This window comes from Fukomys damarensis, unplaced genomic scaffold, assembly GCF_012274545.1.
Source record: "Fukomys damarensis isolate Sample0158 unplaced genomic scaffold, DMR_v1.0_HiC HiC_scaffold_27, whole genome shotgun sequence".
Taxonomy (NCBI): domain Eukaryota; kingdom Metazoa; phylum Chordata; class Mammalia; order Rodentia; family Bathyergidae; genus Fukomys; species Fukomys damarensis.
This window is the reverse complement of record NW_022900939.1, coordinates 22,146,103-22,167,971: the sequence shown is the minus strand read 5'-3', so window position 1 is coordinate 22,167,971 and position 21,869 is coordinate 22,146,103. Positions and strand designations below refer to the sequence as shown.

The following is a 21,869-nucleotide window of genomic DNA, read 5'->3' as shown; positions in this document are numbered from 1 at the left end:
TTTTTTTTTTTTTTTTTGAGGCAGGGTTTCACTATCTCAGACTGGTCTTGAATTCACCATGTAGTTCAGGCTGGCCTCAAACTCAGTGATCTTGTTGCCTCAGCCTCCCCAGTGCACCACCATGCCCAGCCTTCATATATTTTTTTTTTTTTTTTCAGCTTTGAGTTTATTGGTACATTTTAGGGATATAGTATAGTTACATTCATTGTTGGGATCTTGTACCTCTACATGACAGGTCTTGGTTCTCATTTTTCCCCCTTGCCTCTTAGGAACTTAGTAGATTGATCAGCAAATTAAAAATCACCGGAATTGCCGGGTGTGGTGGCTCACGCTTGTAATCCCAGCACTTGGGAGGCTGAAGCAGGAGGATTGCTGTGAGTTCAAGACCAGCCTTAGCTACATAGTGAGTTGCAGGTCAGTCTCAACTATATAGTGAGATCCTGTCTCAAAAAACCAAAAAAAAAAAAAAAAATCACCAGAATGGCCAGGTGTGGTGGTTTGTACCTGTGGTCCCAGGGCTCAGGAGACATGGGAAGATCACTTGAACTCCAGGAGTTCAAGGTCTTTCCTGGACGACATAGTGAGACTTTGTCTAAAAGAAAAAGCCAGGTGTGGTACACCCAGAATCCCAACAGTCTGGGAACTTGAGGCACAAAGATCCTGATGGGCAGTTTTGTGATTAGCAAAGACCTGTCTCTGAAAGTACAAAAGGTCTGGGACGTAGCTCAGTACAGAGGCCCTGGGTTCAATTCCCAGAACCACTAAATCATCAAGTCACCAAAATGGCATCTACAGTGTTCAGACAAGATGTATTTCTCTAGTGTCATTTCACTGAGGTAGTCCTTTCAGACTAGCAATTTCTTTATAATGTCATTCTCCGTAATCAGGGCAAGGGGGACTGGGTAGATTTTTTGGGGTGGGGTATGGGAATCATACTTGGGTCCTTGTGCTTTCTTGCAAGGCAGGCATCTGAACCAGAGCTAGATCCCTGGCTCCACTTTTTTTTTTTTTTTTTTTAAACATTAAGATCCTTTATTCTCAGTAAAATATATTTGGGTAAATATATATCAGTATGAAGCTACTCAAACTACAAACTTCTCTGCCTAAAGGTTCATTTTGCTGCATTTGTTAAAGTAGTGATCAAAAGCTGTTGGCATAGATTGCCTTAGGCTTTTGTGAATCTGCTTTTTGTTTGAAAGACTGGAAAGTTACAGGTGATATGAATAAAGATAATATGTTTTCATTACTAAATGTCCAGTCCCCTCCCAACCCACAGAGCTTTGTACTTGGCTAGGCAAGGGCTCTGCTGTTGAATTGTGTCCAGGTTCTTAACCTGATACTCAAAAAATCAAAAATCAGTTCTCATGCCAGGTGTGGTGGCACGCCTGTAATCCCATCACTCGGGTGGCTGAGGCAGGAGGATTGTTGTGAGTTCGAAACCAGCCTCGGCTACATAGTGAGTTCCAGGTCAGTCTCAACTACATAGTGAGACCCTGTCTCAAAAAACAAAACAAAACAAAGTTCTCTTTCTTTGGTTATGAAAAAATTAACTCATGTATTCCTTTGTTAACTAAGTCAAATATTTGGGTACCTTCCATGTGCCAGATACCATTCTAACTGGTTATATAACATGGAATAAGAACAAGTATTTTCTAGGGCGGAAAAAAAGGGCAGAAAATTAACAAACAGAATCAAAAGATAGTAACTATTCTGAAAAATAGCATGGATTCATAGAATAGAGTTGCAAGGAAGCATCGGAGTGGAGCTTACTTCAGGCCAATGAAGGGCCTGAAGGAAGAATATACCATTTTGAATGAGCTTGGAATAATAAGGCCTGTGTATCTGGAAGGGGTAGCACTTAAATAGTAGGTTCTAGCAAGAACCAGATTGGGTAGGGTATTATGGACAAAGCAGAGAAACTTGAAATCCCCCAAATTGTAATAGATTTTAAAAAGCAAGGGATGATTTAATGTGGCTCATTCACTTTGATTGATGACTTGCAAACTGAGATATAACTAGATCTGCTGGGCTTTCAGAAGGGAAATCAAATAATTAGGTTGTGAAGGCACAAGGAGGTCAGTATTAAATGTTCATACATTGGCATGAATTGTGATCCTCATAACATTTATATTCCTAGTGTCCCCTGTGGATCTGTAGAGATTCTGGTTTCACAGAATAAGTTGATGTCATATGATATTTTGGGAGAAAGTTTTATCCCGGGCTGGTGGGACACAAAAATTTGGAAGATCAAACTGAGGATTTCTGGTGGAGGTTGAATTATGATCACTTCCTCAAGCTAAGTCCCCTAGAAAGGGCATGTGCAGCAGAGTAACAAAATTAGTTTTCTTAACTTGCTGTGGCTTTTACTCAATCTTAGAGTTGACTCAGAATCTACATTGAAGTGGGCCACATCTGTAAATGTACTTTAACTTTTTAGTGATCTTTTTTCACTTCAAAAGCTCTTGGACCAGTTTTCTACCATTGGATTCTTGAATCGTGGGTTTTGAAGTTCACTCTAGTGCTTTACTTTTCTCTTTCTAAAACTCCTCTCCTTTTTTTCCCTTTTGTTCTTTTATGGCTGTTTTGGGTGATAGTACCTTCTGTGTCATCTATACTCCTGATGATCCCTGTCCTCAACAGTTCACCGCTTTTAGCCTGTTTGCTCCTGTTTTAAGTTCTTCCATCCAGCACTTGCACCCCCGCCATTGCCTTTTCACTCTTCAAAAGCTGCTTTGCAAAAGGGTTTGAGGATGAAGTTATTTACTAAGTGAATATGGGATTAATGAAGCAGCCAAAGGGTGAGAATGAGAATGTAAGGGAGCTGGACCCCTGTGAAGAATGTTCTTTGTATTTGTTTAAAGCTGATGTGACAATGCTTTTCCCTCTTAAGATCGGTTTTAGAGAGTTTAAACCTACAGCTCTGGCTGATGGCGCCCAATAAAATAAAATAAAACAAAAACCTTTGCTGCTCCCGTTTTTTCTCAGGGAAGGGTGGTGGTGGTGGGGGTCTGTCTTTAGTCTGCACGGTTACACGGAAGTTAGTTCAAGTTGGATCCGGAAGGAAAGGATCCCGTTCCTGGAGGAAGAGAGGCTGGTTCCAGGAGGGAACTTTACCTCAGTCCTTCCTAGGTAATGCCGCCTCTCGCCCAACCTCCTGGGCGGGTAACACCTTCCAAGGTGGGCCCATTTAAGTTTCAGAAGTGGCTTTTTTTTGTTGTTTGGCGCGCGCGTTGGGAGTGGGGGGAGTTAAGAGGCTTTCAGGGCTACAGTACCAATTACTGGCCGGAGAAAGTTGGTGTTTTCCAGTTGGGGGCCTCGATGTTTTTCTTACATAGCATCTGTGTCTATGTAAATTACTGTCCACAGAATCCAGGTTGCGAGGATGTGGCGTTTGGGAATTCAGAAGGAAAAATTTGGAATAGATGGTAAAATGGAGCTCGGAGTACTGTCAAGGCGAGCATGTGGAAGTGGCGAAATGTGGAAGGTTACCAAAGTTGGCGCCATGAAGCTAAACACTGCCGTTACCCTCACTCGCTCCGCCTCATGGCGGTCCGCACTTCTCCATAAAGCCCACGTTTGTGGTTCCTCCCTCACGCGGACCTTTTACCCAATCAATGGGTCCGGCTTCTCTAGCTTGGTGCTTATTGGCTTCCGTATAAAAGCTCCGGGGTTACTGACGTTTCCACCTCTTTCAGGCCTCTCAGGTAATTGGCGTTCATGATAACCAATCAGGAAGAGGATCTTCGGGAACTCCTGCCTTTGACTTTCTTGAACGGCCAATCCTGTGGTAGGCTCACCTCCCCCTCTCTACCCAGAGTCACTGCTGCGGTCGCCGCCATTTTAGCGTTTTGTCAGAAGCGTCCGCGCCGCGAGGAACAGGCCCTGCTGATTTCTGTGCGGTGAGAGACTCCGAGCCTTTCCACTGTCTTCTTTTGCTTTGTTAAACCTTATCTCTTTCCTTTGGGCTTCGGGGGTGTCCTAGAGGGGTCGCGGCCTGCGCATCCTCCTTGAGAGCTCACCTCAGGTCCTCGACATTGCGCGGTAAGCCTGAAGCAGCCCTTCCCCCACCCCCTCGAGAATGTCTTCCTTTCCTTTCCACCTTGCTCCCTGCCTGCCTTGACTCGGCTTTCCGCTGAGCTAACTCCCATTTATTTTGAATTTAGCATTTACAAGTGGTCTTAATTTCGCAGGCCCTAAAATATTGTTGGTAAATTAATCTGAAATCTCCGGTCATGCATTTCTCCTACTGGAGCTTGTAGGAAGATATCTCTAGGGAGGCGTTCCCACTCACTGCATGGTGCAGGTCGCGGCCACAGCTTCCAAAGGAAACCCGTAAACATCTATTAGAAGGCCCACTTCTCCTGAAATGGTGACTTCTAAGATTATTACTAGAGGAAGGGTCAGTTCGTATACAGTAGGTTCAGGGAGCCAGCAAGCCAGTACAGTTAAACTTTGAAATTTTGATTGTCCTCATAGTGGACAGAAAAGTTATTCCTCAGCTTTTTATTTCCACTTTTTATATTCAGGTTCCTTTTTGGAGGTATCCAACTCTAACCCATTGTCTACTGATGACCTCCCTGTTTAGTCTCCTTTAGAGATTCTATGCTAGGTATTGCAGGTGTGAAATACGAGTGTGAGCAAGACAAAATTGGAAATATGTTCTAGAATGAAAGGAGATGGTATTTGTGATTTTTTTTTTTTTTTAAAGTGATATGAGACCAAGGTCTTTTGTTAGAAATCTTATTCCTTCTCTCTCAGGCTGGGTCGAGATGGTGAAGCTGTTCATCGGAAACTTGCCCCGGGAGGCCACAGAGCAAGAAATCCGCTCACTCTTTGAGCAGTATGGGAAGGTGCTAGAATGTGACATCATTAAGAACTATGGCTTTGTTCACATAGAAGACAAAACTGCAGCTGAGGATGCCATCCGTAATCTACACCACTATAAGCTTCATGGAGTGAACATCAACGTGGAAGCCAGTAAGAATAAGAGCAAAGCTTCAACAAAGTTGCACGTGGGCAATATCAGTCCCACGTGTACCAACAAAGAGCTTCGGGCCAAGTTTGAGGAGTATGGTCCAGTCATCGAATGTGACATCGTGAAAGATTATGCCTTTGTACACATGGAGCGGGCGGAAGATGCAGTGGAGGCCATCAGGGGCCTTGATAACACTGAGTTTCAAGGTGAACCTCTGTCTTTGGTTAGAGAGCTGAATACAATGTTATATACAGAAAAAAGTTGGTTAAGCGAAGGAGTTTGGGGTAGAAAATCAAATGTTGACTGCCTAGTGGTACAGTTTAGTGTGGGTGATGGACATACTGAAGTGGAGCATGCATGAGGCTTAGAGGCTTTACTTTAGTCAGTTTAAGTCTCCTGGAAAAAAACAAGCTTACTTGTTTTTTATTTGGAACCCCTAAGGGTTTTAGACCTCTCAATTTAGTCCTTTGCTTTTAGGCCGGGTGTGGTGGTGCACACCTGTAATCCCAGCACTTGGGAGGTTGAGGCAGGAGATTTGCTGAGTTCCAGGCCAGCCTGAATTACACATCGAGACCATGTCTCAAACCAAGAAAAAAGAAAAGGCCAGGCATGGTGGTGCACACCTGTAATCCCAGCACTCGGGAGGCTGAGGCAGGAGGATCACTGTGAGTTCGAGACCATCCTGGGCTATATAGTGAGTTCCAGATCAGTCTTGACTACATAGTGAGACCCTGTCTCAAAAAACCAAAGGAAAAAAAAAATGCTTTTGCAGACTTTGAATTACTGTCTTTTTCCCTCCTTTGGTTGGTATTAGGGCACATTGTATTTCACTGAATTTAAAAAAGACACAGCTCTAGTTGATTTTGCATTATAGCTGTACCAAAGGTTGTTTTGAAAGCCAGTCTAGAATTAAAAAGGCTGATTTCAGAAGTGTTAGGGAGGAGGCATTGGGATTTAGAGTGGTAATGGCATTTCTTAAAAATTTGGTTTTTGCTGGGTGTGGTGGCGCTCACCTGTAATCCCAGCACTTGGGAGGCAGAGACAGGAGGATTGCCATGAGTTTAAGGCCAGCCTGAACTGCATAGTGAGATCCTGCCTCAGAAACAAAACAAGGACAAAAAAATGGTACTGGGTGTGAACTAATTTTAACATCTTTGTGTATTTCCATGGGCACTGTTTTGGAAACTTTCTTAGATGGATTGTTTTTAAGCCTGGGGGGATAGCATGGGTGGTGGCGCGGATTATCATTTTATTTGAAAATATTAATATTTTAGTTTAAGATTTAAACTTCCTTGGTAGGAGATAACTGGTAGTGAGGTGCCATCTGAACTCAGTTCTGTTTCCGCCTCCTTTTGCACTCTGAGTCCCAAAAACTCTTCCCTTTGGTTGTAATTAACTATCCCCATAACTCATGTATAGTTCAAACCATGTTAACATGAACAAGACAGTGCCCCCCTCCTTATTCTCCTTGTTTGAGTGATACCTTTGTTCATTTCTCCTAAATTGGGCCCTTCTTAAGGTTTAGAGGTGTGATTATCATATTTCTCCATGTAATGAGCGCTCTGTGTTAAGGGCGTTGCTGTGTATTATTTTCTTTGAAAGAGTGTCACAGGTCTCTCAGGTCTAGTTGCTTTCCTTTAAATGGCAAATTAAGAATTATTTTATCTGCAATTTAATTGGGAGCCAAGCTTGTTCTGGAGGCTTTTAGATGCTATGATACCTAATATTTGGACACTTATACACTTTAACCTAGTCGTGGAATTAATATTTGTGAGTAGCAGTTACATGAGGATGAGGAAAACAGTGTGGTCTGATTTAAAACAAATTATCCATACAATTCATAATCTGAATAGTAGGTTAGCTCTGATGCTAATTTGTGCTTATTTTTACATAATTTTTCATAGCATTACTCTTGTGTTTGTGTGTGTGTGTGTGCGCGTGTGTGCGCGTGTGTGCGCGCATGTGCGCGCACGCGCGCGCTCATGTTCTGGGGAATGCACCCAGGATCTCAACACCTGCTAGGCAAATGGTCTTCCACTGGGCCCGGAATTTAGCTCAGTGGTTCCACCGCCTGCCTTTCAAGCGCAATGACCCGAGTTCGGTCCCCGGTACCAAAAAAATAAAAACAACAAAACCCAACAAATGGTCTTCCACGACTCTATGTCATCAGATCCTCTTTTTTGGGGGGAGGGGTCCTACTGAGACTTACCAAGTGCCTTAGCATTAAGCTGTGTCCCTTTTTAAGCCATTTTATTTTATTTTGAGACAAGATCTCACTATGTAGTTCAGACTGTCTTTGAATTCACTATGTAGCCCAAGCTGACCTTGAACTTGTGGCAGTCCTGCCTCAGCCTCCCAAGTGCTGGGATTATAGGCATACACCACCACCTGATTTATTTTTAGCAGTACTGGTAATTGAACTTAGGACCTACATCCCCAACCTCTTTTTAACTTTGAGATGGGTTTTGCTAGGTTGTCCAGGCAGGATTTAAATTTATGATCCTCATGTAACGCCATTACTTACAAGGTATCATTTCATAATACTGTTCTAGTAAAGTTCTGTGTGTGTGTGTGTTGAGCACTGATACACGTGAGAGTTCTCAGTGTTGGGTAAAAAGTCTGTGATTTGCCCCCTTAAAATCTATTTCAGATATTTTTGTAAAGATTCAGCATCTCTTTCTGGCATTAGAATTGACAAGTCCTTAGACAAGCTTTTATTACCCTTCTTGCGTTGACTGTGTGAGATTAGTTTCTTGATTGCACTTGTTTTTTCTGGGTTTGTTAGGTGCCTAAGTGGTCCCCAGGGCAATGCCAAACACAAGTTAGCACTTTAAGGCACTTAAATTGCTTGTCTTAGTTCTTTTAATGATTTGCAACTTAAATTTACCAGTTGCAATGTTTAAACTGAGATATTTGTCATTATCATGGTTCTTCCATTTACTTTTCTAGTTTCTTAGAACCTAACTTTAACTTTGCAGGTGAAGTTGAGTATTTACCACTTTGTCTAATATCAGAGGACCCACTTGCCCACCTGTGTGATTGGGTCCATTGGAGCTTAGTTTTATCTTTTTCAAAAGTTTTTTGCTCTTGTTAGTTTTTTCAGAAGCAGTATTTTTTCATTTTCAAAATATAAGTTGTGATTTTTTTAAAAAAAAATACTAGATGCATAGTAGAATTTCACATTCTTTTTTTTTTTTTGGTACCAGGGATTAAACTCTGGTCCTTGCACTTGTGAGGCAGACGCTGGAAACACTGAACTAACTCCCCAGCCCAGAATTTCACATTCTTGAGGAAGAAAAGATACATTAATCTTACCAAATTAAGCATTTTAGGTTGACTGGGTGATATTACTGCTTATTCTCTACTTTCTACTTAATCCTCTTTTTTTTCCAGTTTATAATCTTTCCAGAATATAAGGACAACATGAACAACATGCCCTGTTTTCCTTTGACCTTACTGGAGGGTCACTAAAATTACCTGTCAGATTGTGAAGAATCCTTATTAGAGTAATTGTTAGATCCAGCTAAGTGAGAAAACCTTCCTTCAACTTGTATTGTGTCCCTCAGCCTCTCCAGTTCTTGAGTGTTTTTTCCAGAGATGTAGTTTGAAACTTGCCTTCTCTACACCCTGCTCTGGATCAAATCCTGATCACTTAAAATGATGGTAATTTAAGAGTTTTTATTCCACTGTCTTTAACTGAAGTGTGGGGGTGGTAAAACTGACCTTTACATTTAATGAAGTGTCAGTCTTGATAGTGAAGATTGGAGATGTCAGAAACTTGTGGAGCATTCTATTTTTAATTCCTTTGTTGGGTTACTGTTGGGAGAATTTTGCCCTGTTACTTGGCAATGGATGAAATGTTTGTTTTTGAGCTAGAGTCGTTTCTTTGTTAAGCAGTTAAATGGTGTCATAGCTGTAAAATTTCATCTATTTGATCTTTGCCTGAATGAGGTTATTATATTAGAACTGTATGTTTGGCTTTTTTTTCCTTCAGTCTTTTTGGCATTGATGAATCTTGTATTAAGAGTTGTCTAGGTAAAGCCACTATTATGACCAGTGGCTGGGGTAGGGGGTTGGGCTATGACTAAGAGTGATAGCAACCCTTCTTGCGTCTGTTTCTTCAAGGCAAAAGAATGCACGTGCAGTTGTCCACCAGCCGGCTTAGGACTGCGCCCGGGATGGGAGACCAGAGCGGCTGCTATCGGTGCGGGAAAGAGGGGCACTGGTCCAAAGAGTGTCCAGTAGATCGTTCGGGCCGCGTGGCAGACTTGACCGAGCAATATAATGAGCAGTATGGAGCAGTGCGTACGCCTTACGCCATGAGCTATGGGGATTCGTTGTATTACAACAACGCGTACGGAGCGCTCGATGCCTACTACAAGCGCTGCCGTGCTGCCCGGTCCTATGAGGCAGTGGCAGCTGCAGCTGCTTCTGCGTATAATTATGCAGAGCAGACTCTGTCCCAGCTGCCACAAGTCCAGAACACAGCCATGGCCAATCACCTCACCTCCACCTCTCTCGATCCCTACGATAGACACCTGTTGCCGACCTCAGGAGCTGCTGCTGCCACAGCTGCTGCTGCAGCAGCAGCCGCTGCTGCCGTTACTGCAGCTTCCACTTCATATTACGGGCGGGATCGGAGCCCCCTGCGTCGCGCTACAGGCCCAGTCCCTACTGTTGGAGAGGGCTACGGTTACGGGCATGAGAGTGAGTTGTCCCAAGCTTCTGCAGCCGCGCGGAATTCCCTGTACGACATGGCCCGGTATGAGCGGGAGCAGTATGCGGATCGGGCGCGGTACTCAGCCTTTTAAAGCTTGAGGTGAGAGTGGTGGGGTGTCCCCTGTTCTAGTTTTGCCGTCCCTCCTTCAGCCTAAAGGGCTCCATTTAGGCTGCCCTGCTTGCTTGCTTTTTGCAGGGTTAGGGTGAGTTTAGTAGCATGGTTCAGAGTCCAGGGAGAAGTGCTAAATGCTTATTTTGAAGTAAATAATGTCCTTGACCCTCCTGCAAGAATAAATAATATGGCGGTGAATCTAAGGTCACACTATGTGCTATAATGGAACTGATCTGGGACCCAGACATTCAATCTTAGATGTACTGTTTCTCAGAGCCTTTGTTGAGTTTCCTAAGGGTGTGACATACTAAGGTCTTCAAGTTTCCTGTGTGCTTCATGCTATGTCAAAGGTGATACGACCTCTAATGATAAATTCTATAATTATAGTTAACTGGTCATCACTGCTCAGGTCCCAGTTGTGATGAAGAATATACCAACATGGTGTCATCTTAATCTTGGAGTGTGTTTCTGACATTCCTGAACAGTTTCAGCCCTTTATGTTTTATAGAATTTACTTGGTAAGTTGGGGCAGAGAGAAATAGAACACATCGCTCTTACAGAGTTCATTAAGGAAGTCTGGGCATGGACTCCCAAGATCCAACTTAGTTGCTTGGCTCAGATTCATTCCAAGAGAGTGCCCACTCTATTACTATGTTGAATCTGTCTTGTGACAGCCTGTTTGTGGTTTGTTTTTTGACTATTCACAATGCTGTTTGACATACTCCACTTTCTCAAGGTATATAACAAGTATGCATACAGGTGTATTAGTTTTACTTTGATAATGTTGGAATCCAGGGTTGGGAGCTTTGCCATAAGTGGATCACTCCCTTTATCTTTCCACTAGTAGTTGTGAACATTTAATACTTTTGAGCCACCAGCTCTACCTAGAGTCCTCTGGCTTTTTCCTCCACCAAACATTTTGAGCCTTGTGATCCCTTTGGCTCTGTTTGAATATATTCTCTTTTAATGCTTGCCAGCTTTGGGCTCTAGTTTTTTGAGATTCCTGTTGTACTTAAGGGTAATTCTCAAAGCCCTTAGAGGTAACTTCCAGTGTTGTCAGACTTTACTGTTGTTCCTTTAATCCTGTAGTAAGAGTGAAGGTGATTCTTTGTCCATTCTTTTTTTTTCCCCCAGTACCAGGGATAGAACTCCGGACCTTGCACTTGCGAGGCAGGAGAGGCGCCACTGAGCTAAATCCCCAGCCCTGTCATCTTTTTAATTAAGGCAGGAAGTATGTGACTGGCCTAGGCCCTTTGGATAGGAAATCACAATTGCACTAGAACAGAAATTTGAGTGACTTGCTGAAGCTTAATACCTGCCCTTCAGTACCTTTTTAAAGTTAATTTCTTCCCTGGTAAATTTGAGGTTCTCTGATATTAGAATTTACTCATTTGGACAACTAGTTCAGCTATTTTTGTCTAGACCTTGAATGGTTTTTAACTTGGACCTCAGCAATAACTCCCATGGCCTTTTTACTCTATGGCCTTTTAACTCCAGATAGTTAATTGGACCCTTTCCCTTTTTTTCTGTTCAGTGATGACAGTGTGATACAGAATTACCTTTTCTGGGAAATGCTGATATTAAGATCAAGAGCAATGGAATGTCTTTGCCTGCTCTCTTGGAAGATTTGCTACTTGATACAGAGGCCTTAATCTGGGATTGTTTAGCCTTCCCAGTTCTCTGGCCTTCAAACTCTTAGAGAGATTATGATGATACTGGGGAAGAGTACAAGTAAATTTAAAAGAAGTATCAACTTATCAGACTTTATAAAGATGTTCTTTGAAGTTTTACATAGGAAAGCCCTTTTGAGCTTTGCTGTAAAGCCCCTTATTGTGCTCTCTTTCAGGTGGGATGTGTGTGGGCTGAAATTCCGAGCAGCGGTTGTGCATGAGAAAACACCCTTCGTTGGTACCCTGTCTCTGCGAAGTTTTCGGCTCTGTGCATTCAGTCCCTCAGGAACGGTGGACCTTAATTTACTTTGCAAAGTTCAGACCTCCTTTCCTTTCCTCTTGTTCCCATTATCCTGTTCTTGATGTTGTTCATTACTTCTGTAGCTTCCCATTCATGTTCTGTTTTCCCAGCAGGCCTCATTGTATGTAAAAGCTGTGGTGGGGGCCGTGCTGTCTTCTCCCTGCCTCCTGCCTCCAGTGGGTGTTGGATTTGGGAATGACCTCTGTGAGAGAGTCACTGCTCTTGGGTTTCTTTTGGCCCAAAGGCTAGACCTAGAATTGGATCACTTTTTTCTTTCCAGTGAAATAAATTGTTTTTCAACTTAGGGTATGTGTGCTTTGAAAGAATTCTTGATTGGGTTTGTTTCTGGGGTGGGGGGAGGGTGGGTGGTGTACCTTGAAAAGGGCAAGGGTATAAAGTTTAAGGATCTCAGCTTTGGGTGAATATCACTGCAGTTATTTTCTTTATTGTAGATAGTTGTACTTTCCAAAGGAGAAAGGTTCTGGCAGCCTTATTCCAAAGAAGCCTTCTTTCACTGGTCCACTTTTGTTAGAAAACTAACGACAGTACATACTAGTAGTTTAGAGATGTACATCTTTTCTGTTAGAGAAATAATCATTGCCTACCTGTACAACCACCATTCAACCAACCTGTCAGCATATTTATCCTAACTTACCTCTAGGAAGAGGTCTGAACAAAAGGAGGGGGTTTGGAGGAAGGGAGGTAGGTCAGCTTTCTCCTCTTGTGCCATAAGGAAAAATGAAGCTGTGACTCCCAGTAGAGAGGACAGTTTGCTGTTTTTGTGTGTGTGGTACCAGGGATTGAACTCAGGACCTTGTACTATCGAGGCAGGCACTGTGCTGCTGAACTAAAATTCCTGGCTCCATTTCCATATGGTATAGGCCAGAAACACCTTGTGATTTCTTTACTACCTATTTGTATAGGTCTGCCAAAATCCAGTGAACACTTGAATGGTTCCACCAGCATTTCCTAGCTTTAAGCTTAAGGTAACAGCCTTTGGATGCTGGGCATAAAGGAACAATGGTTACTGCACAATGAGGATGAGGGCTGAATGTAAGGAAGAGCCACTGCCTCTTGTTAGGTATCTGTCAAAACTATTTTATCTTTTTTGTGTGTTTGGGGTCTATACAGTAGACTGCTGAAATTCGCAGGGGTTACATTCCCAGAGCACCTGTGAATTGTGAAAAATTGCAAATTTTAGATATGGTCAGAAAAATGCCTTTATAGTGTAAACCTACATATGCTATGTCTCCCACAGTTATTTAACAAAATACTGTAATAAAGCCTTAGGCATTTTGGTAGCATGTGAGGGATCTTAGGGCTTTAGGGACATCAAAACCAAGAACACTCAAAATAGTTACACACAGTAGTACAGCAGCCTTTTATGCAGTAACGCTGGTGCCCTGCCTGAGATGTTACAGGGCAGCAGCCAGTCAGCAGCAAGAAGAACTGAATAATGCTCCCAGATTGGCTTTTAAACTTCCTCCAAAACAGTTGAAGAGGCTATTTGTTGTTTCTGCAAAATTATGGGGGTTTCTAGAAACTTAGTTCTAACGAAAAATCCATAGACAGGCCACAAACTGAACTGACTTCAGAGGGGAGAATATGCTGTACCTTGTCAAGTTTTCAACATATATAGGGTTTTTGTCTACTTCGGTTATCAGAATCATTCACTTGACAAATACTGAGCACTTAATGCCAGACATTACTTTCAAGAAAGCTGGCTGAATGATTTCTCAGATTTTTCTTCTGGTTTCTACCAGTTGATTCTTTTTTGTTTGGTTGGTTTTTTGGTACGGGGGAGGCTGATTGAACGGGTCGGGTCATTGCACTTAGCGAGGCAGGTGGCGGAACCACTGAGCTAAATCCCCGGCCCTTACCAGTTGATTTTTAATTCATATATGGTTGAAATTGGAACAGCTTTTTGAGGAAAAAATAGTTTATTTTCTACATTTGAGGCTCTGTGCTGTTATGTATTGTGTGTTCTTTAATCCAGTAATTTTTCTGTTCTTCCCTGGCTGGTTGGGTGTCTTTGCTATTGCCACTTCTCAGAGAGGCTCATACCTGCTTTAGTCCCTTTTTCTTTAAAAGACTCATTATACCCCTTGTCTTAATGGGAGTAAGTTTGAGCAGAGATTTGATACTTCATTCAGTCCGTAAACTCTTTAGTGAATGTTTTGCAAGGTGGCCTTATAGATACTGGGGGATATATAGGCAGTCTAGTGGTTTTGTTTTTTTTTTTGTTTTTTCTTTTATATGGGCTCTTTGTAGTTGAGGCTGGGCTCAAACTTGTGGCAGTCCTCCCACTTCACTCACCAAGTGCTGGGATTATAGGCATGCACCTGTAACTTGTTCAGATGATAAGGCTGGTCAATGAATTTTTTTTTTGGCTGTGTAGCCCAGGCTGACCTTGAACTCAGTGGTCTGCCTCAGTCCCCCAGCCCCTCTTATTGGAGATTGAATCCAGAACCTTCACAGTGAGGTAAATCTCCATCCATCCCCCTTGGCGATACCAAGGAATCAAACTCAGGACCTTGTGCTTGCAAGGCAAGTACAGTGCCATTGAGCTAAATCCTGGGCTACCTTTGAGATGGAGTTTCACTAAATTGTCTAGGCTGAGCTCTAACTTGTCTTTCCTGCTTCAACCTCCCAGAGTGTTGGGATTACCGGCATATGCCACCATGCCTAATTAGTAAAGGCCTTTTTCCTTTTTAAAAAATATTTTATTGGTACATTTAAGGTATACAATATAATATTCATTGTTGGAAATTTGCATTGTTACATAATCTTGGTTCTTTTCCCCCATCCCCCTGCCCTGCTTTCAACTCCTCCCTCCCTATCTACAAAGAGTATCCTTTTTTTCATTTTTTCATATTCTATTCCATTTAATATCCATCAGCCAGGTGTGGTGGTACATACCTTTAACCCCAGCACTCAGGAGGCTGAGACAGGAGGGTTGCTGTGAGTTTGAGACCAGCATGGACTACACAGTGAGCTCCAGGTCAGTCTCAGCTACATAGTGAGACCCTGTCTAAAAAAACCATTTAATATTCATAAATGCCTGAGTGGATAAAGGAAATGTTATTTGTACATATGTGTGATTGATACATATAAAGAAGTAAATCCTGTCTTGAGCCAACATGTATGATCATGGAAGGCATTGTTAAGTGAGTCAGGAATTCAGCATGATTTCAATTTATGTGAAATCCAAAAAAGCTGAATTCACAGGCAGAGAATAGAAGAGAGGTTACCAGGGGCAGAGCCAGTGACTGGTCTATGTTGACAAAGTATCCATTTATTTATTTATTTAGTACTGGGGATCAAACTCAGGACCTTGTGCTTGCGAGGCAGGCAGCAGAACCACTAAGCTACATCTCCTGCCCTGACAGAAAATTTTAGATGAGGATTAAGTTCAGTAGATCCATTGTACAATATAGTGACTAATATGTTATTTGAAACTTGCTACTGGATTTTTAAGTGTTCTCTCCACATAAAAATGATACAATGTATATGTTTAACTTAGTCTAAAATATGTACTCATAACCAAACAGTATGCAGTGTATATAGTTTTTCTTAATGAATTTTTTAAAAGTATACAGTTCAGTGAATTGTAGTTGTGCATTATTTTGTAACTAATCTCCAGAACTTTCTCATCTTGCAAAACAAATTCTGTGCCCATTAACAGTTCTCTGCAGTCCCAGCAAGTACCAGTCTACTATATTTCATATACATACATACATATATATTAATTGAGTTTATTGGTACTTTTAATTATGCAGTACTGTTAAATTCATCTTTGGGTTCTTGTACCTTTACATGACAGATCTTGGTTCTCATTTTTTCCCCCATACCCTTACCCTCCCTCCATCCCCTCCACCCTCCCCAACTTACAAAGACTTTGTTTGACTATACTTTGAATTATAAAATAGGCTGATTAAAATTTTTTTTAACTCCTTGGTTCTCTTAAAGGAAGTCATTTTTGCTTTCTGCTTTGAAATCTGGTCTGCTTGTAACAGACTACCTAAGTGTGTTTTGGGCTGGATTAATGCTATATTCCACCCCTCCCCCCTTTTTAGACTGGGTTTCACTATGTAGTTTAGGCTGCTCTTGAATCGACTTTGAACTTGTGGCAGTCCTGCTTCAGCTTCCCAAGGCTTCCTGCCTCCACTTCACATGCTGGGGTTACGTGCATGTTCCACCTCACCTGGATATAGCATGCTTTTCTAACCAAAAACCTATATACAGACTTGTGAAAGGAAACTTAAGAATATTGAGGTGAATGGCATTATGGTAAATGCTTGGAGTATCGGGCTGAGGCAGAAGGATCACAGGGTTGAGAAGGATCACAGGGTTGAGACCATCCTAGCAACTTTGTGAGACCTTGTCTCAAAAAATAAGAGCTGAGGATGTAGCTTGGTGCTCGAGTGCTTGTCCATTAAGACAAAATCCTAGGTTCAGTCCCCATTACCATAAAAAGAAATGAGTTCTAGTTATTTTTTTTAAGGGCATTTGAAAAGACTGAATCTAATTCACTGGATTTCAACATTAAAATATTTTGAAGTATTATTAAAGTAAGTTTGTAGCCAAGCCTATCTCTGTACCATTTGCTGTGTATAGTGGTCAGTTACATTGCCACCATTTGCCTCAAAAGTCAGTTTCCAAGAGAAATGCTTTAATACACTGGTATTCCTTAACATTCTACCATTTATTCACTTCAGTGATCAGCAGCCACCTCAGAGCTGGCTTTGCACTTCATCGATTGCTTACACTGTAATCTGAAGAATATACATACGAATAGGGCATGGTACCACTCCTTATTTTGCTTCATAACTTGATTCCTCTCTGAGCCATGTGTATACAAATAATGGATGTCCTTCCAAGTCAGGTGGAGATGTATATGATGCCCCAGCATAGTTTTGAGTAAGTCAGAGGACCTATAGGGGTGATCAGGGAGTTTGATGTGTTAGACCCCTTTTTCTGTGTTGTTTTTTTGAGAAAGGATCTTGCTGTGTTATTTTGGTCTGGCATTAAACATGTAGCCCAGGCACAAATTTAGGGCAGTCCTCCCTTAGCCTTTCAAAGTGCTGGTATTACAGGCATGTACCACTGTGCCAGGCTCATTTTCCTTTGTGTACACACATGTACATTGTACTTGAGGCCTCACACAATATATGCACTATACTGTGAGCTATACTCTCAGCCCTGGTTTTACTCTTAGCTTTGACTTGGATTTTCCAGGTATCCTCAAAATTGGCATTGACTTGGGCAAATGCTAAAGTGAACCAGGCTCCTTACCCTAGAGCTTACTTACTAAAGTAGACTATACTGGGATGGAGTGCTGAGAGATCCCATTTGTCCTGGGGGATATTTACATATTTTTTGTTTTGTTTTTGTTTTTTGATACGTTCTACGTAGTTCAGGTTGGCCTAAAACTCAGTGATCCTCCTGCCTCAGCCTCCCAAGTGCTGGGATTACAGGCGTGCACCACCATGCCTGGCTCATTAATACGTTTATGACAGGGCTATATTTCCTATGTCTTGTTGCCAGGTGGCTTGAACGACTGACCGGTAGTACATGTATGATTGTCCCATACATGACTGTACCACTTTATCACGAGTCATGCAGACAGTCCAATGGAACAATTATACATGCAAGAATGTGTTAAATACATTTCAAACTGGAGTCAGTTTGCTCAGAGCTCTCAATTCTTAATAACAATGTCCTGCTGAGGGAGGTTTTCCAGAATGAAGTGATACAGAGTCCTAGGACTACTTTTTCTACAGTTGGCCTAGAGAAGAGTAGTCTAGGTTGAAGTAGGCTGTGGGAGGATGTGTCTCAAACATAAAAAGTGTATTTGAACATACTGAAATTTTTGTGTTAGAGTTCACAGGTGAGTTACTGATAAAAGCACAGAAGATGAATGAAAGTATTAACAGACAGAGCTAGAATATGGGCCTTATTATCTTAGTTGGAATTGTTACAACAAAAAAAGCTGAGTGGCTTATATAAAAGGGAATTTGAGGTCCTGGGATTTAGCTCAGTGGTGCCGCCGCCTGCATTGCAAGCACAAGGACCTCAGTTTGATCCCTGGTACCCAAAAAGGGGGGCGGTTTATTACAGGAAAGGTGTGAAATATCAGATTTGGTGTCAGATTTCTGTCTTACGTTTCACATGGAGAAAAGTGAAGGATCTTTCTAGAGTTTCTTTTTTAAGGCCATTTGTAATCTCAGGGCAGTTATAATCTTACGTGTTAAGGCTCTGCCCTTAGACTTAATCACTTCCCAAATCCCCTGCCACCTAACTATCACTTAGGGAATTAGGCTTCAATATAAGAGTTTTGGAAGACACACATTCAGACCACAGCAGGACTCACTTGGTACTTGCTGACTCCTGATGACAGCACTGCATATTTAACAAAATGATTGTTATCTAACTAATGAAATGATGGGTGGGGAATGTGTATAAACAATACTCATGAGCTGGCTTGGTGGCACACTCCTGTAATCCCAGCACTTGGGAGGCCGAGGCAGGAGGATCGCTGTGAGTTCGAGACCAGCCTTGGCTACAAAGTGAGTTCTAGGTCAGTCTCAACTACATAGAGAGACCCTGTCTCAAAAAACAAAACAAAACAATGCTCTCATTTTACATAATAGAAATCAGTAGGTAATTGTTAAAGTGGCAAAGAGAAATAGAAATATTTTACAGGTAAGGAAGAGCTAGAAACCTAAAAGCACTTGGTTTCTGGGGATTACGGGCAGGGAACTTTAAATCCTTGTGTGTCTGGTGTGGTGGCCCAGGCCTGCAATCTCAGCACTCAGAAGGCTGAGGCGGCAGGATAGTCACCCTGGACTACCTACATAGTTTGTCTCTCCTGAACCACAATAGGGAGACCATGTCTCAAAAAACAAAAAGGATTGGGTATGTAGCTTAGTGACTTGCGTAGCATGTGTGAGGCCCTAGGTTTGTTCTCAATACCACAAAAGGGGGAGGGGCATCTCATTTCACAGTGTAAGAAATACTAACTCCAAACTTAAAACTTGTGTGGCTGGGGATTTAGCTCAGTGGTTCTTCTACCTGCCTTCTAAGTGCAAGGTCCGAAGTTCAATCCGTGGTACCAAAACAAAAGAACAAAAACTTAAAACTTGTTTGGAGCTTCTTTGGATGTTTCCAGGGTATTACAGAGGTAAGAATGACATGTATGGTCTTGAGCTGAATGAGGCCATCCTGATTTATTTATAAATTTGAAATGGTTTGAAGGAAAACAGACTATAGTAGTAAATAAGGAACAATTTTTGGAAAGCCAGACAAGCAGTCTAGAAGCTAAAATGATTTCTTAATTTTTTTCTGTTCTCGTACCAGGGATTGAACTCAGGACCCTGTGCTTGCGAGGCAAGTGGCAGCACCACTGAGCTAAATCCCCAGCCCTATAGGAGCTAAAATGCATGCAGAAATTTTTCCTGCAGAATTTTAATTCTGGGTCCAATCCCCAGTACAAAAAAAAAAGTTTGAGCAAAGACCTGAATGAGAGTTTCCAAATGTGTGGAAAAGTATTTCAAATAAGCTTCCGCAGGGATTGCATTGTTCCTGGCTGTTATTGGTTTTGGTTTGGGGTTTTTTGTTTTGTTTCGTTTTTTGAGATAGGGTCTCCCGCTGTGTAGTTGAGACTGCCCTGGAACTCACTAGCCTAGGCTGATCTCGAACATGCAGCGATCCTCCTGCCTCAGCCTACCAAGTGATGGGATTACAGACGTGCCACCACACCTGGCTATTTTTGTACTGGGGATCAAACTCGGGTAAGCTAGATCCTGGCCCTGTACCTGCACTTGCCCTATTTTAACAAGAGGTCAGTGGTGAGGTGGAATGAAGGGAGAGAGTAGGAGAGATCACCTAGGGCAGTGGTGGCAAATGTATGGCACATGTGCCACAGCAGGTTGGTTGTATCATTGAGAGTTCTAAAAGGTTTTTTTTTTTGAGATGGTCTCACCGCATAGCTGAGACTGAGCTGGAACTCACTGTGTAGCCCAGGCTGGTCTTGAACTCACATGTGTCCTCTTGCCTCAGCCTCCCGAGTGCTGGGATTATAGGCTTGTGTGACCACACCCAGCAAAAGTTCTAAAAGTTTTGCCATCACTTATCCAGGGCTTTTTAACCTTTACTCAGAGTGAAACCATCTGGCAGCACGGATTCATTCATTCATTTGGGTTTTTTTATACATTGTCACTATGTTGCCCAGGCTGGCCTCAAACTTGTGGCAGTCCTCCTGCCTCAGCCTTCTGGGTGCTGGAATTACTACATGTATGACAGTATGCCTGGCTCACTCTCGAAGCTTTTTAAGTGGAGCAGTATTGTAATTTTTTTTTGGTTTTTTCTGTTGGAGATCAAACTCAGGGCCTTGTCAATGCTAGGCACGTGCTCTATCAGTGACCTACTCCTTCAGTCCCACTTATTTATTTAATTATTTTTGGTACCAGGTATCGAACTCCAGTCCTTGTGCTTGCGAGGCAGGTAGCAGAACCACTGAGCTAAGTCCCCGGCCCTTCCACTTTATTTTTTATTTATTTTTGGCTTTTTGGTCAAGGTCTTGTTACTAGTCTAAGGCCTTGAGCTTGCTCTATAGCCTAGTTTGGTCTCAAATTTATGATCCTCCTGTCCTAATTTCCTGAATGTTGGGACTAGAGTCATCATGCTTGGCACTTTTAAAAAATCTTTTTTACAGTAGTATTTTCATACAGTTTTGAGCATAGTTTGACACATTTTGACAAATGTACATTTAATAAATGGTGATTTGGCACAGTAAAAATGTGAATATTTTTAGCAACTCAAAGCCATTCTGCTACTTTTTGCATTTAATTTCCTCAGGCCCTGGTAGATCCTGGGTCTACACCTTAACCTGCTTATGTCAGAAAAAGAATTAAAAAAAAAAAAAAAACCTAAGAAATATATTTGCTTATTATCTTGGGTACTTTGTTTATTGTTATTTCTTCCTGCCACCCCCACCCTTTTTGGCCCCAGGGGAGTGAGCCTGAGGCTTTCATACAAAGCGGCATCCCCAGCCCTTTTTGAGACAGGCAGCAGCACCACTGAGCTAAATCCCTGGCCCAACTTTTTTTTTTGGTACCAGGGATCAAACTCCAGACCTTGGGCTTGCAAGGCAGGCACCAGAACCACTGAGCTAAATCCCCTCCCCCCTTTTTTTTTGTTTTTTGAGACGGTCTCACTGTAGTTGAGACTGACCTGGAATTCACTATGTAGCTCAGGCTGGTCTCGAACTCCAAGTGATCCTCCTGCCTCAGCCTTCCAAGTGCTGGGATTGCAAGGGTGTGCCACCACGCCCGGCCAATAATAAAACCAACCCACACAGAGAACTTGGAGTGGGGGGCTGATGGTTTTCTGTTGATTTGTTTTTGTTTTTTTTTTGGTACCAGGGATCAAACTTGGGTCTCTGTGCTTGCAAAGCAGGCACCGGAACCACTGAGCTAAATCCTGGGCCCTCCTCCAGCCCTTTTTGAAGCGGGATCTCACTGTTACTAAATTGCTCCGGCTAGGCTTGAATTTTCAGTTCTTTTGCTTCAACCCCCCATAATGCTGGGATTGCAGGTGTGTGCCACCATGCCTGATTTGATTACTCTGTTCCTTGAAACAATTTCTTTGACTTGTAGGGCATAGCATTCTTAGTTTTTCTCTCTGCTCACCCTCTTTCCCTCCTGACCTCTTGGTTGATATAGGAGGCTTCACAGCTAAGATCTTGGTCTTCATTGTGGTTCCTCCCCTCACAGCACTCTTGGTGATCCAGTGAATTCAAGTAATATCTACATATAATCCCAATTTGTGTCTCTGGCCAAGATCTCTCCTGAACTTCACACTCATTCTACTGCCCACTTGACATTCATGCTTGGGCATCTGATTTTTCAAATGCACCTCATAAAACTATCTTACCATCAACCCTCTCCCGACACTCCTGGTGGTACCCTTCCTCATCTTTTGATGGCAATTCCATCCTTTACTTACTCTAGCCAAAAACTTGGGGTTCACAACTACATTCAATTCATGAGGAAATCTTGGCCCTGATTTTTTTTTTTTTTTTTTTTTTTT

General features: G+C 42.3%; 1 protein-coding gene across 7 annotated transcripts in view; it reads left to right on the top strand.

Moving 5' to 3' along the window:
* LOC104870300 (RNA-binding protein 14) overlaps positions 1 to 21,869 on the top strand; it is a 54,416-nt gene that overhangs the window by 13,223 nt on the left and 19,324 nt on the right. For 2 of the 7 annotated variants that reach the window (XM_033756509.1, XM_033756510.1), the window contains exons 1-2: positions 3,705 to 4,041; positions 4,759 to 5,181. In XM_033756509.1, coding sequence (XP_033612400.1) covers positions 4,770 to 5,181 — 412 coding nt within the window. In that variant the 5' untranslated portion in view covers positions 3,705 to 4,041; positions 4,759 to 4,769. Of the gene's footprint in view, positions 1 to 269; positions 375 to 3,695; positions 4,042 to 4,758; positions 5,182 to 9,100; positions 9,795 to 11,652; positions 12,088 to 21,869 lie in introns of those variants that run through there. The other 5 variants (XM_010635857.3, XM_010635851.3, XM_010635849.3 and 2 more) reach the window with 4 other exon arrangements.